Raw genomic sequence first — 21,305 nt, forward strand, 5'->3', positions numbered from 1 at the left:
AGTGATGAAATGTCATTTCCAGGATTAGGTTACAAAGGGGCTGTGGCTTCCATCCTGAGTTCCTTCTCTGTCTCATTCATTTTCAGTCAATACGTTGATATTTGCCTGTATGATATCTTCTCAGAACATCTGGAGGAATGTTTTAATAGGATTACTATATATTACAGTTTTCAAGGGAGAGTTCTGGGTTATGCCTGTTGTCCTAGAATAATTAAAATCTCCCCTTGACTTCAAAATGTCCCAGATTAAATCATAAATTATATGATCACAATTATTATTAACATCACTAGAATCCTAAATATCTAGCCACATATCCATTTCTGTCTTGTTAAATTGTACCATTAAAAGGTGTGTGTATGAGAGAGAGGCAGAGATGCAGAGACAGGGAGACAGAGAGAGAGAACAGAGAAATAGAAAGAGACAAAACTGTGTTGGTATCCCCAAGGCATTTCTCCTTCTTTTGGTTATATCATATACTATTCTCTCTACCTTTTTGGCCAAAAAGTACCTAAGCAGAGTGAGAAAATTCAGATTCCATAATAAGGTAGCTTTTTGTTCATTGTTTAGTCATTAAGGCTTGTCTGACTGTTTTGTAACCCCATGGACTGTATGTAGCCTGCCAGGCTCCTCTGTCCATGGGATTTCCCAGGCAAGAGTACTGGAGTGGGTTTCCTTTTTTTTTTTTTTTTTTTCCTACAGGAGATCTTCCCAACCCAGTGATCAAACTCACATCTTCTGCCTTGACGAGTGGCTTCTTTACCACTGAGCCACCTGAGAAGTGTGTACGGTGGCTACCATTGGTATAATTCCCATGTTCATATTGGAACCGAAACCTTTAAGAGCCAGCATACCCTGGTCTTGGAAAAGCCAGCTTTTACATAGATGTTCAAGTACATTTTGAATATCTTTTTTTTTTCATTTCTGTTTTCTCTCATGCAGGATTTGACATTTGACTGGGAAGGACTCAGTGAATACATTCCTATGTCATGTTTAAAGAGCAGCAGAACATTTGAGAAGTACGTTCCCTTAGTGGTACATTTAATGTGTTTTATTTTCTTGTTTGTTCCTTTTGGTGTGGACTAATTATGGGCTACCCCCTAGCTTGATTCGCCCTAAGGTTCCGGTTTGGGAGACCCATGACCCCATTTCCTCCTGGGATGTATCTGTGCCTTTTCGTTCATATAGGACAGTTTGGGGAGGGGATTTCAGTCTTGCAAAGACTGTCCAAATACCTGATCCAGGGTAGGAGCTTCTGAGATTGGGACACGGCAGTTTCTGCCCCTGCGTCTCAGCTCAGGAGCTTCAGGAGTAGTAGGAACAGGTTCAGAGGTTCTCAGGGGGGATGGTCTCCTCTGGAAGCTTGGGCTTCCCCCTCTTTGACTATGTGACCTCCAAAGGGAGGTTGAGGGATAGAACTTTACTCAGCATCAGCTTTTCATCAGTGAAGCAAGAATAATAATACCTTGGTGGGTTATTTTAAGGGTTAAATGAGATAATAAATATAATGCATTTCAAAGAGTGAGCATGAGAAGCACTAAATAAATACCAGTTAATACTGTGGTTCACAGCGGGGATCAATTTTGCCCCTAGGGGACACTTAGCAATAACTGGAGGTATTTTTGATTGTCATGACTGGACCTAGGGGGAAGCTGTTAACAGCATCTAGTGGGCAGAGGACAAGCATCCTGCTAAACATTCCATAATGCACAGGGCAACAAAGAATTATGTGGTTCAAAATGTCAACAGCACGGAGGCTGAGAAACCTTGTTATACACCAGTGCTGTTTATTCATTGCCATTTTACTTAACTCTTAATCCTACTAGCAGTGAAAATAAAGTATCATCTGACAACCGTCTGTGAATATTATTCAGTACTTGAAAAAGTAGACCATATGGGCAGGATTACATATTGCTGAGGTTTTCTTCCAATACTCAATAAGGTATAGACAAGCATACCTACTACATGCTACATTTCTAGAGATAGGACTTTATCCCCAAATAGCCAGGGATGTTGGCGCCCCATTATATGCGAGAGAAAATTAATTATAGGCTAACTTATGGTCATGAAAATTTGAACTAACCTAAATATCTAATAACAAGGGATTATTTAAATAAATTACGGTAGACACTTAAAATTAAATATGAAGTCATTGCTAAAAATTTGTACTATCTCCTGGAAAATATGTATAATGCACAAAGTGAGAAATACAGGTTACAAAGTATTTACAGCATCAGCCTCATTTTGTAAAAGAAAAAACAGTGAGTCTTGCTACCTAGCTGTGAAGAATTCTCAGGCTCAGTTGCTCAGTCGTGTCTGACTCTTTGCAACCCTAAGGACTGTAGCCCGCCAAGCTCCTCTCTCTATCCATGGGATTTCCCAGTCTAGAATACCGGAGTGGGTTACCATTCCCTTCTCCAGGGGATCGTCCCAATCCAGGGACTGAACCCACGTCTCCTGCGCTGGCAGTCGGGTTCTTTCCCACTGAGCCACCAGGGAAGCCTTAGCTGTGGGGAATAGACCTCAGTATTTCACCAGTGTTTACCTCCGGGCTGAGGACGAACAAGTGACGTGATGGGGGTATTTTTATAAAATTAGATTTTATATAGCACACAAACATACATGTATATTTATATCATTACAAACGTGATAATAAGAGCTGTATACAGGAGAGAAAAGAACACTCTGCTACAAGTCCTGACTCAGAAGTAAGGTGATGTCTGGCTCCTGGTCTAGAGTATGGTGACTCCAAGGGGCCACAAGCCACTAGACTTATCTCTAGGTAGCCGGCATCCTCTCGAAGCTGTTTATTAACCTTTTGATGTGTGTCGCATTCTTTTTTAACTAAGGAAGGTATTTTTAGAAACCCTTTAATTACAAAGAACGCAGATTACAACTGAGAACCCTGCTTTCTTACCCCCCACCTTAGGATGATTATCATGAATTCAGTATATAATTATTTAGATTAAGTTTTTAGGATATTTCACTAGGGCTTTACATTTTTTTGCCGTGGGAACAAAGGAAGAAACTGAGGAAAACATCTCACTGTGGTTTACATAACATGTCTGATGTTTACTAATGAAATCGGTTTACCTTCATAACTGTATAATAGGGCCATTACAGACAATAGATACAGTAGTTTAAAAGTAATAAAATTTACAACAAAGTGTATTTAATTTGAAATTGAATTGCCAGCAAATGGGTGTCCTAATGAACTCTTGTGTCAATGTAGCTCTAACTAAATTAAGGGGAATCATTTCTATCCCAGGAAACTAAATCAGCTGTGAGATCCAAAAAGGCCATTCCTCTGGTGGAGGGGCTGTCATTGTCACAGATGACCCTGCTGATGGAATTAAGCTTAAGCCAGGAGAAGTGAAATGCAAGATCCTTCTTAATTCAAATGAATTTGGAAATGCTGGCTGTTAGGAATCGTGAAGATTGAAAAAAAAAAAAAAAAGAAAGAGAAAAAAAAACAGGTGATGATAAAGAAAAACCTCAAATCAAGCCAGTAAATGTTAATAGGAGGGAAAACTTGGGGAACATTTTGAAGCTAGACATAGATCTTGAAGCCTTCCCAGGTGGCACAATGGTAAAGATCCCATCTGCCAATGTAGGAGATGTAAGAAACTTAGATTCAATCACCGGGTGAGGAAAATCCCCTGGAGAAGGAAATGGCAACCCATGCCAGTATTCTTGCCTGGAGAATCCCATGGACAGAGGAGCCTGGTAGGCTACAGTCCATGGGGTTACGAAGAGTGGGACGTGAAATGACAGCATGCACGATAGATTTTGATCTCTGGACATTGTATTGAAAACAATAAAAAGATTATGTCATATCAGCTATTCACTTCTTTAAATAATTCTTCCCCATGGTTTCTCCAACAATTCATAAGATTGAAGGGGTGATGACAGAAAAGGAAGTGGTAACACATTTTATCAAGTATTGGATCTGGTACTTTCCAAAACAAGTCATTTTAAATTGTTGGAAGATCTTTAGCTCATATGTTGTTGTTTAGTTGCTAAGTCGTGTCCGACTCTTTGTGACCCCGTGGACTGGCCATGGGATTTCCCAGGCAAGAATACTGGAGTGGGTTGACATTTCCTCCCCAGGTTATCTTCCTGGCCTAGGAATTGGAACTCTTGCATGTGTGCCTGCTAAATCGCCTCAGTCATGTCCCACTCTGTGTGACCCTATGGACTGTAGCCTGCCAAGCTCCCCCGTCCATGAGATTCTCCAGGCCAAGAGTACCGGAGTGGGCTGCCGCACCCTCCTCTTACAGAGAGTCGCATATTTTATAGGGTTTCATTTCAGAAATGACTCACCTCCCTACTTGAATCCACTGTGGAGTGGTGTTTTTCTGACTCTTGTTATTCCGAGAAAACGTGCAAGGGCTACATCAGATTGTGTGTTGTATCAAAGGCGGACTTTTCCACTATCTGCCATCATCAATGTCTCTTCTTTTCATCTCCCCTCTTACTATACCTGCTACAGAACTACAAGTCAAGGAGTAATCGCAGATCCAAATGTTTGTGAAGCAGGCGGTGTAGCCAAGCTTGGTACCCTCCCAGAAATAACCCACCCGTCAAAGGGAGCGGCGTGGCCTTGGCCCTGCCGGAAGGTGAGTTTCTGGAGACTTCTCCCCTCTGATGTAAAGAAGGTAAATCTAAGGTCAATTTCATTGACTCACTTTCTTGTTGTGCCTTTCCTCTTGCAGAGCCCATGCTTTAGATAAACAGAGTTCTAGCAGGTCTTTAAAAAATTGATTAATTCCTTTTGCTTTTTGGCCCAGCCCCGTGGCACATGGGATCCTAGTTCTTCGACCAGGGCTTGAACCCATACCCCCTGCAGTAGAAGCATGAGGTGTTAGCCACTGGACCTCCAGGGACATCCCTAGCAAGTCTTAACAACTCATTTTGAGGAGGGTTCTGTGCTGAAATAGAATTGCTAAAAGGTTCCATCACGAAGCCACTGGAATTCCTCGAAACTGGGTCCCAGGAGCCAGGGTGGGTTCTTCCTAGACAATGAGGCCGACTTGCCACCATGCAAATGAGACAAGGCTTGACATTTGATGAATTTTCCATCTCCTCTCTCTCCTCTGCTGACACTCGCTCTGAGGAAGGCTGTAAATGCAAGAGAGATTATGGTATAATTCCTCAGACTGGCATTTCTGCCCCCTAGTCACCATTCGATTATCTTCCAAATTGCTGTGTTTCAGAGAGATAAAGATTTTTTATGGCTTGCTGACTTGAAACAACCACGAGAGCCAGCAAAAGATGGTTAAGCGGCCATGCATAGTAATTCCATTGGTAAATGACAAAATCTTTGTTTGTATGACATTTCCAAAATTACTACAGAAGATGAATCTGAAATACAAAATGTCACATTTGGCATGCAAAACTATCACAATATATTTCAGTATAAAATTCATAGAGGCGTTTAATTTAGAATGTGTTTAATAACTCAGTCTGTCTGCTTCAGTAATCCTGCCTTGAGGTTTAAAGAGATTGTCTTATTTATTCACACGGTGTTAATTTTTAAAATATTTTTGGCAACCAAAATGCTAAGGTTAAGTCTTTATTGTTAATTAAGATTTTATAATTAAACCAAAAAATAATTATTATTCTGATTAGTGGTTGTCTGACTTGTATGAAAAAAGCAGAAAAAGTTTAGCAAGTTTCATTGTTTACTTAACTGTGATTTGATTCCAGAAGCACACTGTCTATATGGAAATATATATTATCTCGCACAAAATAAAGTCTAGGCAGGATTAAAAACTGCTTTACTGTTAACTGCAGATTAACGGATGGTGCTACCAACATGGGTAGCCAGGAGAGTAACCTGTTTCTAAAAATGACATTAATTTTGCTTAAAGCACAATGTAACAGAGAATTCTTTAAGGTCAAATTATCCTTAAGGCTATTAGGGTGGAAAACATGACTTTATGACTTTTGAGTTATTAATAATCTCAGTTTAATTTTTGTGTAATCTGAAGCAATAGGACATTAAACAGCTTATCAGTTTGTAGCAACTTTTCAGCATTTACTAAAAATGAATGGCCCTTTGGTTCCCGCTGAAGGTAAGCAATGAAATTCAAATGTGCTGTAAAATACTCTTCTATCATATTCTCTACCTACATGCAGTTCATGCCAAGTTTTAGGCTGAAGCAGATAGAAATGCTCTTCTTCCTTTATTTATTTAGACTCTCAGTTGAAGCCTGTGGGGCAAGGTGATCTCACGTTGAAATTAAAGGCAAGCATTCGATCAGGTGAGGTGTTAGTCTGACCTGTTTTGCACATCACTCATCAATGGGGCCCGTGATCTCTGATTAGTGAGAGAGGTAAGGGCCGTCACCGTTCAAGCTTGCTGTCCATGTTCATCCATCCCTTAAGAGGCCTGCTGTGTGGTTTTCAGAAGTGTTAGTTTCCTGTCCATTCTATCTCATTATAATAGATGAATGGTTTCTGATGTCACAGATCATTAACATACCACGCTTAAGAACTGGCTAAACTTTCCCTCACATAATCGGTAGGCATGCCTTTTGACCCCCTAATTACATCTCCTGTAGTCCGCCTCTGTTATCGCAGCTAATACCTGACAATTACAGGTTGAGTAAAAATAATTGTCTACTTTTTCCCTCCCTGAGAAACGCATTGTGGCTAATTGCGTGGTTTTACCCAGTTCCTGCATCGTTCAAGAAATTCAAGAAACCCGTCTTTTCTTTAGGTTGAGCAGAGTCGGTCACCTCAGCCTCTTCAGATACAGATGAAGTGCGTCAGGGGTCTCAAGAACAAGGTGCCCCAAGGCTCCTGCCTCCTCAAAGTGTCCCTGCTCGGTCAACCAGGCGGTCGTGTCTTGCAGTGGTACCTGGAGGAGCAGCTGAAGACCAGGGCACGCCCAGTGAAGCACGGTGGAAACTGTTATGACGTGGGATTGTTTTCCCATGAAAGCTTTTATGTGGTAAGCTGGTCTTTTTGCACATGGATCACTATCTGTCCAGCTTTCCACCTTAGATGGTTTTAGACATTCAACTTCATGCACTAAACAGAAAGAATTTCATTCATTATTTAGCAAATACCCAATAAGCATCTGGTATGAGCCAAGCTCTGTGTTACATGCCAAGAGGTCACTAACATGTATGTTTTGTGTGTGTGCAATTGTGTGTATACCTTGGTAGGCAGCTGGGGACACTGATTGTAGGCGAGAACCCAGCTGTAGGTAGGAAGAAAAGATGGAGGTTGTTTGGAAAATAGATTATGGATATAGGGGAAAGTGTTTACCAAGCAAAGGAATTCTGGAGGAGACAGTGCTGGAGGAGGAAGCTAGGGTTAAGTAAGATTAGACAGTGATCATGGATGCAAGGATGAGAAGTGAGGGGTTCGAGATCATGGAGTCACCTTTGGAAGCAGAGAGGATAAGCTTAGCTTTTTCTCAGGCAACAGCACCAGGCAGACTAAGACTGAGAAGAAAGAGAAGAAAGGAGGAGGCTGGGCTAGTTCTAGAACCCTCACCATGTTCTGGTGCTTGAGATGCCAGGCTTGAGAGTAGACATTGCTAATATAGAATTGCCTTTTTACACCATTAATTTGGATGAACATTGTAACAATCAGTGTAGGCATCATGGGGCACCAGGGCTGACAAGATTCATTGAGGAACCAAGCCTCAGTTGACTCATCCATGAAACAGGAGTTAAAAAAATCTGCTTACCAGAGGCATTACAAAAAATGAGGTGATTGGGGAAACACACAGTGCCAATACACAGTAAGAATTCAGAAGTTTCTGTGGTTATAATCGTTATAGTTATTCTGTCTCTCTGATGGAGAAGTCCATAAACGTTTACCAGGTGACTTTCATTTTAATACTTATGACAAATACTTATAAATGTATATATTTGAACATTTAATTTTATATTGGAGTATAGCTGATTAACAATGTTGTGATAGTTTCATGTACAGAGTAGAGTGACTCCATCATACATATACGTGTACCCATTCTCCACCAAACTCCTCTCCCATCCAGGCTGCCGCATAACATTGAGCAGAGTTCCCCGTGCCGTACAGGAGGCCTTTGTTGGTTATCCATTTTAAATATAGCCGCATGTAAAAGTTGACCTCAAACTCCCTAACTAGCCCATCCCCTCGCTTTTCCTCCCTGGTGGAGGAAAATTTGTTCTCTAAGTGTGTGAGTCTGTTTCTGTGATAAACACATGTTTTGAACAATTTTTGAATTAACCTTTGCTTGAGAACAATGTTGATTAACATTTTTTTTTTCTCTGATGAATGACCCCCCAAAGCCTTGTTAAGATGTGTGGGGTGCAGGTGAGAGGCATTAGTCGAGGGAGGATATGGAGAAGACTTACCCCCTGGGGGAGTCCACTCCCCTGTAGAACAAGACTTTGAGGCCAGGTTGATAAGAAGGCAGCAGGTGCAGTTCAGCCCATGAGCCGAGATCTTGGTTCCTGCTATTTATCTCAGAGCAATTTCAGGAATGTGGTGACAGCTAAGATTTTAGTTAATAATTTTAAAAAAGGGTCCAGCCAGTACCTAATGGACAACTGCATTCTTCTGGTAGATTTTAATTAAGTGCCTACCCTTTTACAGCTTGGATCTGGGCTACTGAATATGTCATTCAAGAGCTTGCTATCTAGAGCCATATGCATAAGTAGATGTTTTACGTCTGACATGCATGCTTAGTCACTCAGTTGTGTCCGACTCTTTGCCATCCCATGGACTGTGGCCCGTCAGACTTCTCTGGGCATGAGATTCTCCAGGCAAGAATACTGGAGTGGGTTGCCATTTCCTTCTCCAAGGGATCTTCCCAACCCAGCGATCCAACCCGCATCTCCGGCATCTCCTGCGTTGCATTCTTTACTGCTGAGCCACCGGGGAAGGCCCTAACAGAGAGTGCTACGGATTAAATGTCAGGAGCGTTTAGCGGACAAAGAGGTCCATCAAGAATGTCTTTGGGGACAAGAAGCTAAAGCCGCAAAGAGACTGATGTTGTCAAAAAATGTGCAGTGTTGAGAAGTGCATCAAGTCCATAGGGAAAAGCAGAACCTGCTCGTTCCTCCAATAGTGAAATGCATTTCCCCTTCCTGCCAAACAGAGCACAGAGTATCTTGGAATAGTTGAAATAACAACCTCCAGTTTTCTTCCCCTGTGTCAGAAGCGAGCAAACCAAAATAATTACCTCCTGCCACAGCCAAGGAAAGTTTATTCTTTAACAGCCTGACAAAATGTCACTGAATTACATCCATCCCTTGGTATCACCTAGCAAAATCCTGGATCCCCAAAGAGGTCTACTAGGGTATTTCACAAGCAGTGTATGTAAGAAAAGTACAAAAATTCAGGACAAAACAGAAACAAACAAAGCACCAACACCTCCAGAACTTGACGGGAAAGAGAAGTTATCAGAGGCTGTTTGATTTCAGAATAAAAGTGCTGTTGCTCAAAGTTCTGCTTGTTCCACTGGGTTCTAGCAAGTTTTTCCACTAAGCACACAGTTCTGCCTGCCAGTCACTCTGCTGGCAGTTTGTGGGAGACTGACAGTTAAAACAGCAAGGTTTAAAGAAGTGTCATTTTTCAGTAGTAGGATCAGATAACACAAAAACACACAAATGTGTTTGTGTATATAACCAATAAAAGGGCATCGAAGATATTTATGTCATTCTTTTCCAAATACAAGCCAAAGTCAGGGTCATTGCTCCACGAACAGGAGAAACTGGCTTCATATGGTTGTTTGAGAGTTCAAGACATCTTACTCATGTTAAACAGGGAGAAAGATGGTCATCGATTTCTATGCAGGCAGAAGGGACAGTCTTCCCTGGTGGCTCAGATGGTAAATTTGCCTGCAATGAAGGAGACCTGAGTTCAGTCCCTGTGTGGAGAAAATCCCCTGGAAGGGAATGGCAACCCACAGTATTCTTGCCTGGAGAATTCCATGCACAGAGGAGCCTGGTGGGCTACAGTCCATGGGGTCTCAAAGAGTCGGACATGACTTAGTGACTAAACAAAAGGACACCAGTCATATGGTGGACTTTGGTAATAGTATCTGGGCCCAAAGAATGTTTCATTAATTACTAGATAGAACTGTCATGCTTAAATTCTCATTTGCACTGGTACAGGGATGGGCCATCTTAAAAAAGGATATAAATAGTAGGTTAAAAAGCAAAACCAGCAAAATGCAGGCAAAGAACATTGATTAATGAATTTAAAACATTTTCTGAAAGGTCATATGCTCATGTTGGGCTAAGCCCCAGGCAGGTCTAACGAACATGACCAGGCCCTTTGTGTGGAGCAGGTAACCCATGCTGACTCCAAATTTGCTGACATAACAGGGTTATTATTTCTGGAAGGATGTAGCATTCTGGAGCAATTTCTGTAATGATTCCATTAAGACCATGGTTTCCTTCAATTTAAGCCAATATATTTCACTTTTCACATTATTCTACACAACACAGGAAATAAAACCATGTCTTGGACTGAGTGTTTGTGTTACAACAGGGAAAAAATTACTTGATTTTGATGGTACTTAACCCCATTTTATTCCATAAGTACATCTGTGGTTTTTTTTTAAAATCACCTGTCAGTGTGAATAATGAGATTTTATGAATACTAGTTTAAAGGCAAAATCTGGTCTTATACTAAATTGTGGCAATTTTGAGGATTCCTTGAGGAAGACAGCAAGCACATGACATAATTTCCTTGGATAGTATTTACAAGCACCCTCTATAGCTTCCCAAGTCGTGCTAGTGGGAAAGAATCCACCAGCCAGTGCAGGAGCCCTAAGAGACTTGGGTTTGATCCCTGATTTGGGAAGATCCCCTGGAGAAGGAAATGGCAACCTGCTTCAGTATTCCTGCCTGGAGAATCCCATGGACAGAGGAGCCTGGCAGGCTGCAGTCTATTGGGCTGCATAGGGTTGGACACAATTTAGCAACTGAGCGTGCACAAATTACCTCACAGTCATGTAAGTTCAGGTTACCAACAATGAATACTACAAGGTAATGTTAAGATAATCTTAAGAGCTAAATCTTGGTATTAGTAGTTTCTAAAATAGAAATAAATCTGATTGAGAAGAAACACATCAATTTAGAGAAAAAGATATCATTTTAACACTAATTATATATGGGGAACCTGTCACTGGTAGTGAATAAGGAAATAAATATTATTTTGAAGTCTTATGAGTTCATGTTTATTTAGTCTTATCTCCCCTCTTTAAACTACAAAAACAATATTTTAGGTAAATATTTTCAAAACAGAGAAGTGAGCTCATAAACTGACTTCCTCGAGGCATGAGCAGACTTGACCTTGCTCATTCTCCTGTGGAAAGGTAGATGAAAGCCTGCTGATGTGCCTTCTAGAAATTTCCAGAGTACTTAGTCATGCTTGGAGACCTCCCCAAGTGCATCAGTTGATGTTAACCGCCAACTTGATTATTTTAAGGAAGAAGTTTCTCCAGATGATTTTTGATATTTCCAAGTGAAAATAGCCATTTTGGCCTTTCTGATTATAGAAGACAACTTAAGCTCTTTGTGAAGAAAATAACAGAATTGAAAAAATTTGTGTCAAAGTCTAGTTTTCAGCAAGCATGTATTCCTATTCTGAAAGCACATTACCTGCATTCACACTTACCTATTATTAGTCATAGCTGTCTAATGACACAAAGGAGATAAATAAATACATAATTTTGGGTTTGATAAACATATGGGTTTGAGTAAGTATATAATCACTTCAAACTTAGGAAAGGAATATAGATAATAGAAGAGTCACACTAAGTGGTCCCAGCCGACACTGTGGGGTAAGCAAGTTACTCCGCTGAGTTGGCTCTGATTTTCTGACTGACATAATGGGGAGACATAGAAAAATGTTATTGTTTTAAGCACTGAATTTTGGAATTGTTTGTTATGCAGCAATGGATACCTGAGGAACTTATTTGGCCCCTTCTATGACCAAGCATTGGAGAAGGCAATGGCACCCGACTCCAGTACTCTTGCCTAGAAAATCCCATGGACGGAGGAGCCTGGTGGGCTGCAGTCCATGGGGTTGCTAAGAGTTGGACATGACTGAGCGACTTCACTTTCACTTTTCACTTTCACGCATTGGAGAAGGAAATGGCAACCCACTCCAGTGCCCTTGCCTGGAGAATCCCAGGGACGAGGGAGCCTGGTGAGCAGGCTTCTATGGGGTCGTACAGAGTCAGACATGACTGAAGCGACTTAGCAGCAGCAGCTGCAGCATGACCAAGCATATGCAGGGTACATCATGAGAAATGCTGGGCTGGAAGAAGCACAAGCTGGAATCAAGATTGCCAGGAGAAATATCAATAACCTCAGATATGCAGATGACACCACCCTTATGGCAGAAAGTGAAGAAGAACTACAGAGCCTCTTGATGAAAGTAAAAAAGGAGAGGGAAAAAGTTGGCTTAAAGCTCAACATTCAGAAAACTAATATCGTGGCATCCGGTCCCATCACTTCATGGGAAATAGATGGGGAACCAGTGGAAACAGTGGCTGACTATATTTTTCTGGGCTCCAAAATCACTGCAGATGGCGATTGCAGCCATGAAATTAAAAGACACTTACTCCTTAGAAGGAAAGTTATGACCAACCTAGATAGCATATTCAAAAGCAGAGACATTACTTTGCCAACAAAGGTCCATCTAGTCAAGGCTATGGTTTTTCCAGTGGTCATGTATGGATGTGAGACTTGGACTATAAAGAAGGCTGAGCACTGAAGAATTGATGCTTTTGAACTGTGGTGTTGGAGAAGACCCTTGAGAGTCCCTTGGACTGCAAGGACATCCAACCAGTCCATCCTAAAGGAGATCAGTTTTGGGTGTTCATTGGAAGGACTGATGTTGAAACTGAAACTCCAATACTTTGGCCACCTGATGTGAAGAGCTGACTCATTTGAAAAGACCTTGATGCGGGTAAAGATTGAGGGTGGGAGGAGAAGGGGATGATAGAGGATGAGATGGCTGGATGGTATCACTGACTCGAGGGACATGGGTTTGGGTGGACTCCGGTAATTGGTGATGGACAGGGAGGCCTGGGATGCTGTGCTTCATGGGGTTGCAAAGAGTTGGACACGACAGAGCGACTGAACTAAACTGCACTGATTACCAAGAACTGGGCTTCCCAGGTGATTCGGTGGTCAAGAATCTACTTGCCAATGCAGGGTATGCAAGAGATGGGGGTTTGATCCCTGGGTTGGGAAGACCCCTGGAGTAGGAAACGGAAACCCACTCCAGTAATCTTGCCTGAAGAATTTCTTGGACAGAGGAGCCTGGCAGGCTACAGTCCATGGGGTTGCAGAATCAGACATGACTGAGCATGCATGTGCAAATGACCAAGAACTATATCGAGAGTTGGAGAAATAAAGTTAGGGCTCTCAAATTGCTTGGGTAGCTGTTGCAAATTTAGTCTTGTGTGCTTAAAGAAAAAGAATCATTATATATCTGTATTCAGAGTTGGTTCACCCAAAAGGCATTTGATTCCTGTGTGCAATGCCTGGTCCTTGAGTTACGGTGTGTGTATGCACAAAGGAAGGTGTGGGAGGTGGGAGCAGATAGGTAGAGGAGTCATGTTCTCTCCAAATACAGGGGCTGACATCTTAAATCCCAGGACCTCTGACTGTGACTATGCTTGGAGACAAGGTCTCTTTGAGAGGTTAAGTTATAATGAGAACACTGGTGATGCTTCAGTTGCTAAGTAGTGTCCAACTCTTGCAATCCCACGGACTATAGCCCGCCAGGCTCTTCTGCCCATGGGATTCTCCAGGCAAGAATACTGGAGTGGGTTGCAATTTCCTTCTCCAGGGGATCTTCCCTACCCAGGAATAGAACCCAGGTCTCCTGCGCTGCAGGCAGATTCATTACCAACTGAGCTACAAGGAAAGCCCACTTGCAGCTGGGGTAAACTTGTAGCTGAGGACACTGGGGTAAATCCTAATCCAGTAGGACCGGTGTCCTTATAAGAAGAGGAGATTAGGACACAGGAGCCGCAGCAGACGACGCGAAGGCACAGAGAGACAAGCAAGGAGAGAGATTTCTGAAGAAATCAATCCTGGCATCGTGTTGATCTTGCACTTCTAGCTTCCAGATCTTTGAGAAAATGAGTTCCTATTGTTTAAATGTTCCAGTCAGTGGAGCTTTGCTACGGTGGTCCTAAAAAACTTATATAAGGGCTCCTAAAGAACTGGTGACAATGAATTGTCCTTTGATTTAATGGGAAAGAAGGAACAATGGCTAACTTCAACCTTTTAGAATTCAGTACATCAATTTGCCATCACTGAAATAAGGTCTAAGAAAACCTGGCTTCAGCTTGCTGTGTTATTGAACTATTTCATGGGTATATAGAATTTTAAGAAGTATGCACTCATGTATGCTAAGTTGCTTCAATTGTGTCTGACTCTTTGCGAGCTTATGGCCTGTCCCCACCAGGGTCCTCTGTCCATGGGATCCTCTAGGCAAGAATGCTGGAGGGGTTGCCACGCCCTTCTATAGGGCATCTTCCCTATAAACCCAAGGATTGAACCTACCCCACTTAAGTCTCCTGTATTGGCAGGCAGGTTCTTTGCTGCTAGTGCCACCTGGGAAGCCCTTTAAGAAGTAGCTTCCCTGCTGGCTCAGCTGGTAAAGTGTCTGCCTGAAATGTGAGAGACCCAGGTTCGATCCCTGGGTCGGGAAGATTGGACACGACTGAGTGACTTCACTCACTCACTCAGTCAAAGAAAGTGGAAGTGAAGTCGCTCAGTCCTGTCCGACTTTTTGCGACCCCATGGACTGTAGCCTACAAGGCTCCTCTGTCCGTGGAATTTTCCAGGCAAGAGTATTGGACTGGATTGCCATTTCTTCCTCCAGGGGATATTCCCGACCCAGGGATCAAACCCGGGTCTCCCTCATTTCAGACAGACGCTTTACCGTCTGAGCCACCAGGGAAGTCCTAAGCAGTACATCAACCAGTTAATACTTACACTTCAGTGTGGCAAAGTATCATTATTATAGCAGTAGATGGGCACCATTTTTGTTTTACTGGAGGGAAATCCAATATGAATAAAATGGCAACTTTTCAAACATGACATTTAATCCATGCATGTAAATCAAACTGAGAATCTATTATTCATTATTAAAGGGGTGGCATATTTTTATTACTCTGAGAATGAAACACAAATACTGTGAAATATTTAGTGCCTTTTCTTGAACTTTTGAGACACTTATCAAGTAGTCATCCAGCTAGTACTGGCTCTCATTTTAAAATATAGCCATGAAATTAATAAGTTTGGAGTTTTATACCTGAAAAAAGGATGCTCAATTTCAGTGAAATAGGCAAATTTATTTTTTATTGAAAGCTTCCCAAATACTTAAGATGGTAAAAGACTTCAGTAATGTTCAGATTCCAGTATGTATATGAAGAATATAGTTCATATTCTTGTCATTATTAGTCATGGTCCCAGTGTTCTTCCCTGAAGTGCTTTCTGAAAACGACATATATCAGAAACTGATTAAAATGACCTAAAGTATTAATTCTTAAACTATGATGAACCCAACATTTCGCAAGAGGTTATTTTCTGTGTGACATTTAATATCAAAGAATTGAAATGATTTTAATAACTCATAGGAGAGAGTGATCTTAGGAAAACTAGAGAGCTTGAGCATGACTGCTTTTTTCTGATTATTGATTATTACCATCCATAATGAATAGTCCTGGCTATTAGCATTCAATACTTTTGGAAAATGACTTAATCTCCTGGGCCTCAATTCCTTCATTTGTAAACTGGGAATCTAATACCTAATTCATAAAGATCTTGTGAGCATTAAATAATGTGACGTACAGATTGCTCAGTATAGTGGGTTACATGTAGGAAATAACTAGTAGCTATAATTGTTTTTTATTTATAATCATTTTCTATATAGCATGTTTTCTTCTTTTTGCTCTATTAGATTTCTCGAGCCCTTCAAAACATTCCTTCAAGAAGTATTTGTTGATCCATTCTTGATTTCTCTCTTCTAAGAAAACTCAGTTTCCATTAAATTTATTCGATGCTCTTTTGCCTCTATTCCTTGTTACTAGGTGATGTGAAGGGCTTCAGGGCCATCAGTGTAAAAAGCTGATTATCGCTGTCTCATATTCTCTGGCAGGGAGGAAGAGGAATGTGTGTTGAGTGCCTCCACTATGCCAGTTTCATCACTATGCGTTTAAAATGCCCAAATAAGTGCAAATTTCAAACCGCGCAATCTGTTGTTAAATCGATTTTGAAGATGAGAGAAACTGAGATTTCTGAGATGAGAACTTGACCAGATGTTCAAAGCTGAGATTCAAACCCAGGTTTAAATGACCCCACAGTCCAAACACAAAGTTTCACAACCTGCCCTAAAGGACACAGCAAGAATTGATATGTTGGTTTTTTAAATCTGTGAACTACTCATCAGTTCCCATAATTTTCTTCATATTTTTACCAGACTTCTGTTTCTAAAGCCAAGTCTCTTGCTCTTTCCTGGCTCTTCTTCTGTCCTCTGTGTCTGTTTTGTACATGTGTTCACATCTGATTTACTCAGAGTGGAGCTCCCTAGTTACCAATAGTAGTTCTTGTTCACTCTGCATGCAATTCAATAATCAATTCAATTTTTACCAGCCTTACTTGGGCATGAGCTGCTGTATTACATAATACTGACAGGCGGTCACTTAATCTTAAATATATTTGGCAGCACTAGAATGCAAACTTCTTGAGAGTAGGGACTGGTGTCTGTTTAGTTCACCGCTGAATATTTGCCACCTAGAAATGTGTCTTGATAAATATATTTTTAAATGAATGAATAAACCTAAAACTTCTAATGAGTCACATGACAGACTTCAAATAGATGAGTATGACTGCCTTATAGTTGAAAAATATTTTAACTTTTACAAAAATTTGGTATTTTACGCATATGCACATTCTTCATTTTATTGGAAATGCTGCTGAAATGCCATAAATCCACCTTTGTCCTTTTGTGTCTGTTCTCTACATCTGTTCACATCTGATTTATTCAGGGTTCAGAACGCCCTAGTTACCAAATAGTAGTTCTTGTTCACTTTGCATGCAATTCAACAATCAAATCATTTTGAATTCTCTAAAGAGGAGGAACTTGCTTCTATATTTGAACTCACTCACATTCAGAGGGAATAAGTTTTAATATTTCAACATCTATACAAAATGCTTTGCAATGACTTTTAAGGCACTAATTCTCTTATGAACACTGAGTGAAGTCACAAAGGGCTGCTGAGGGTAAAGAATTTCTCCAAGGTCACATGGCCTGGTAATTACAAAGAACAAGGCTGGCTATCTTTTCATATCCATCTGCCTCATGCATGTACCAAACAGTAGTCAGTGGCTTTGAACTGATGGGGCTCTCAGAGCTTCTAGTGGTTGGCAGGAGAAGGATTTATGAGCAAACAAACAAAAAATCACTAAGCTCAAGGACCAATAAAGGTCAGCCTAGTAGACTGCAAAGCTGAGCATGTCAGGCCCCTGCTTAAGCTCCCTTAGTGGCTCCATGACACTCAGACTAAAAATCCAAATTCCTTACCTGGCCCTCCAAGCTTTACATGATCTGGTTCCCATCCTCCTTTCTAATTTCCTTGCATATGGCTTTTCTGCTTGTGTGTTTCATTCAAGTTTCACTTTCTCTTCTCTGAACTGACCAAGCTCATTCTTATTGTAAGTTCACTGCATTAAATGTGGCTTCTGGCTGTGAGGTTCCTCCTCTAACCTTGACACTGCTGTCCAAAGTCAAGTGTCCCTTCCCGAGACAAGATTTTCTTAATAAAATAGCTCCTCCTCTGGTCATTTTCTAGTATATCTCTAATTTCCTTTTATTATTTTAATATCCTTAGTGATCAAGTAGAGCATTTATCGCTATTGATATTATCTTATTTATTGCTTGTCCCCTCCCCCACCAGATTGTAGCTCAAAAAGAAAAATAAGTTTTGTTTAATTGTTTTTATCATCAGTGCCTAAAACTGTTGCTGAAGTTGTTTAGTTGTTAAGTCATGTCCAACTCTTTTGGGACCCCATGGATGATAGCCCACCAGGCTCTTCCACCCATGAGATTTCCTAGGCAAGAACACTGGTGTGGGTTGCCGTTTCCTTCTCCAGGATATTTTCCCTGGCCCAGGGATTGAACTAGCACCTCCTGTGTTGGCAGGCAAGTTCTTTACCACTGAGCTACCTGGTAAGCAGCTAGGGTGTGGTTGTGTAGTTTTATTAAAACGGTTCTCCTTTTACATTTGTTTGGTATTGAGTAATACCATCACTACATGGGAAATAGATGGGGAAACAGTGGAAACAGTGTCAGACTTTATTTTTTGGGGGTCCAAAATCACTGCAGATGGTGATTGTAGCCATGAAATTAAAAGATGCTTACTCCTTGGAAGAAAAGTTATGACCAACCTAGATAGCATATTCAAAAGCAGAGACATTACTTTGCCAACAAAGGTCCATCTCGTCAAGGCTATGGTTTTTCCAGTGGTCATGTAGGGATGTGAGAGTTGGACTGTGAAGAAAGCTGAGTGCCAAAGAACTGATGCTTTTGAACGGTGGTGTTGGAGAAGACTCTTGAGAGTCCCTTGGACTGCAAGGAGATCCAACCAGTCCATTCTAAAGGAGATCAGTCCTGAGTGTTCTTTGGAAGGAATGATGCTGACGCTGAAACTCCAGTACTTTGGCCACCTCATGCGAAGAGTTGATTCATTGGAAAAGACTCTGATGCTGGGAGGGATTGGGGGCAGGAGGAGAAGGGAACGACAGAGGATGAGATGGCTGGATGGTATCACCTACTTGATGGAGGTGAGTTTGAGTGAACTCCGGAGATGGTGATGGACAGGGAAGCCTGGCGTGCTGCGATTCATAGGGTCGCAAAGAGTTGGACATGACTGAGAGACTGAACTGAACTGAACTGAATACCAAAAAGAGAAATATAAATGGGCTTTTAATAAATGTGTGTAAATGAATGATTGAATGAAGGGAAGCATAAATTTGGATATGGCTTTTGACATAGTCAAATCAATAATGTTAGTAGCTAGGAGAGCATGAACAAATCATTACTTGTCTAAATATTTTTTCAATCACCTGTAAAATGGGCTAATATTAACCACATTGACATGCAGATCAATGTTATAATGTGCATGTAAGAGCTTTGTAAAATATAAGATGCTGCACAGGCATTAATATAATTGCCAGATATATCTTTGGTACCATGTGGGTTTCCCAAAGGGAAAGTGTTGATTAGCAATTATTGCCAAAAATTTTATCCTTTCCAAATGATGTATTTGCCTGTTCCTTGTAAAACCATTTGTGGTTAATTTGTTGGTCTTTGATCTAATCAGGCTGCAGATGTTCAGAAATGCCATCTTTTTGTGCTTTGAGGCTCAGTCACTGGGGTTTGTAAAAGTAATGGGCTGTGCCCAATTTTTCCCCAATGTCTTCAACTCTCAGGGACAATGAAGGGAAAAATCTATCTTTTGCCTAACAAGGATAAACTGAAAAGAAAATTTAACTTTTTGTTTTCACAGTAAAAAAAAAAGGGGGGGGTATGGGGGGGAGAAATCCCAGAACTAAATTTTCTAAATTAAAATATTCAATTAGATTTTGCCATCTCCCTGGAGTGAAATATTCTTAGTTGAACATTTGAGTAGCATGTGAAGAGATGAGTTATGACATATTGAGGTTGAGGTCAGGTAATGGAATTGCGATGTAATGAGATGACATGCCATATATTTCCTCTTGATTTCAGTCATGTTTGATGGAAAATGGTGGCAAGGCCATATTTTTTAGCCAGTAATTATTCAGGTATGAATCAGTTTGATCTCAGACAGAATTGTGGTTGCCCTTAGCTGCGGAAGTCAATTAGACGTATGATCAAGGACACACAAACCTGTCTTGTCTTGGTATCTATATTGGACATTGATTCTCAAAGTCTCTTCTGAAGGACCATGTGAATCACTATTACTTTAACCTGCCTGTAAAAATCAAAATTCCCAAGCTTCACCTCAGGCTTACTGATTTAAGGATGAGAATGGGCCCTAGAAATCTGCATTTTAAACAAATGCCTTTGGGTAATTCTCACACAAACCAAATTAAAGGGGGCACCTAGATGATGTCCTTGCATGATTGTGAATGTTACCCAAATAACTAAATTTGTTGTTAAGAAATCACCAAATGAGATTCAGGGACTATAGATTTGAGAGATCATAGACCTCTGATCTCACTTTAGGGAGATTTTTATTTCAGAATTACTAATTTGTAAGCTATCTGATGAATCTAACACTTGGACTCATTCTTTATTTTAAAATTATAGTTAATTTACAATATTGTGTTAGTTTCAGGAGTATAACAAAGTGATTCAGTTATATACACAATTGTTTGTTGTTCTTTAGCTGCTGAGTTGCGTTGACTCTTTGGAACCACATCGATTGTAACCCGCCAGGCTCCTCTGTCCATGGGATTCTCCAGGCAAGAATACTGGAGTGGATTTGCCATTTCCTTCTCCAGGGGATCTTCCCAACCCAGGAATGGAACCCGGTTCCCCTGCACTGGCAGGTGGATTCTTAACCAGTGAGCCCCCAGGGAAGTCCATATGTGTTTATATACATATATAAAAATAGATAATATAAATTTTATATAAACAAATAATATACAAATTATATGTAAATGAACCAATAAACATATAGCATTCATATTTATAAATATATATAAACATATAGGCATTTGCATTTGTAAATATATATGTATATTCAGAAAGACTCATTCTTTAAGGATCCCGGAAGATGAAGTTGTTAAGGGTGCTGGGATGATGGAACTCTGTTGGAGGAAGCATGTTTTCCCTTGATAAGCTCTGGGTCTGCTTTTGATGGCTGAACCCAGCGGTAGCAATGATGGAGGGAACAGGCTGAATACAGAGAAACATGTTGGGGAGAGCCCAGCTCCTCAGTCTGCAGAGATCATGGCGGGCAGGAAATAGAGGAGTGGTCCAGAGCCTCTTCACCAGGAATCCAGGTGGGCCCTCTGATGCTCACCTCCAGCACTCAGGAAGCACAGCCTGAATGGTCCGGAGCGCATTGCCAGGAATCAAATCCCAGCTCTGCCCTCTCCACCTCTTTTCTGTGTGACCTTGGGTGTGACCTTGCCCCAGTTCTCTTTGCCTCAGGGGCGTCATTTGTCACAGGAAGTAAACAACAGGATCTATTTTGTGCAATTATCATAGTGATTGAGTTCATAAGGATAAAGTGATTCAAAAAGTACCTTGCATTTTGCCAACTTTCAATAGAGATG

The 21,305-nt window shown here is 41.0% G+C and overlaps 1 protein-coding gene across 1 annotated transcript in view; it reads left to right on the top strand.

Annotated features, from left to right (window-relative positions):
- Positions 1–21,305, top strand: part of LOC138098006 (uncharacterized) — a 240,996-nt gene that overhangs the window by 61,614 nt on the left and 158,077 nt on the right. The window contains 2 exon segments of the mRNA XM_068994207.1: positions 4,490–4,616; positions 6,722–6,955. Coding sequence (XP_068850308.1) covers positions 4,490–4,616; positions 6,722–6,955 — 361 coding nt within the window.

The sequence above is a fragment of the Capricornis sumatraensis genome, chromosome 22, assembly GCF_032405125.1.
Source record: "Capricornis sumatraensis isolate serow.1 chromosome 22, serow.2, whole genome shotgun sequence".
In the NCBI taxonomy this organism is placed as follows: Eukaryota; Metazoa; Chordata; class Mammalia; order Artiodactyla; family Bovidae; genus Capricornis; species Capricornis sumatraensis.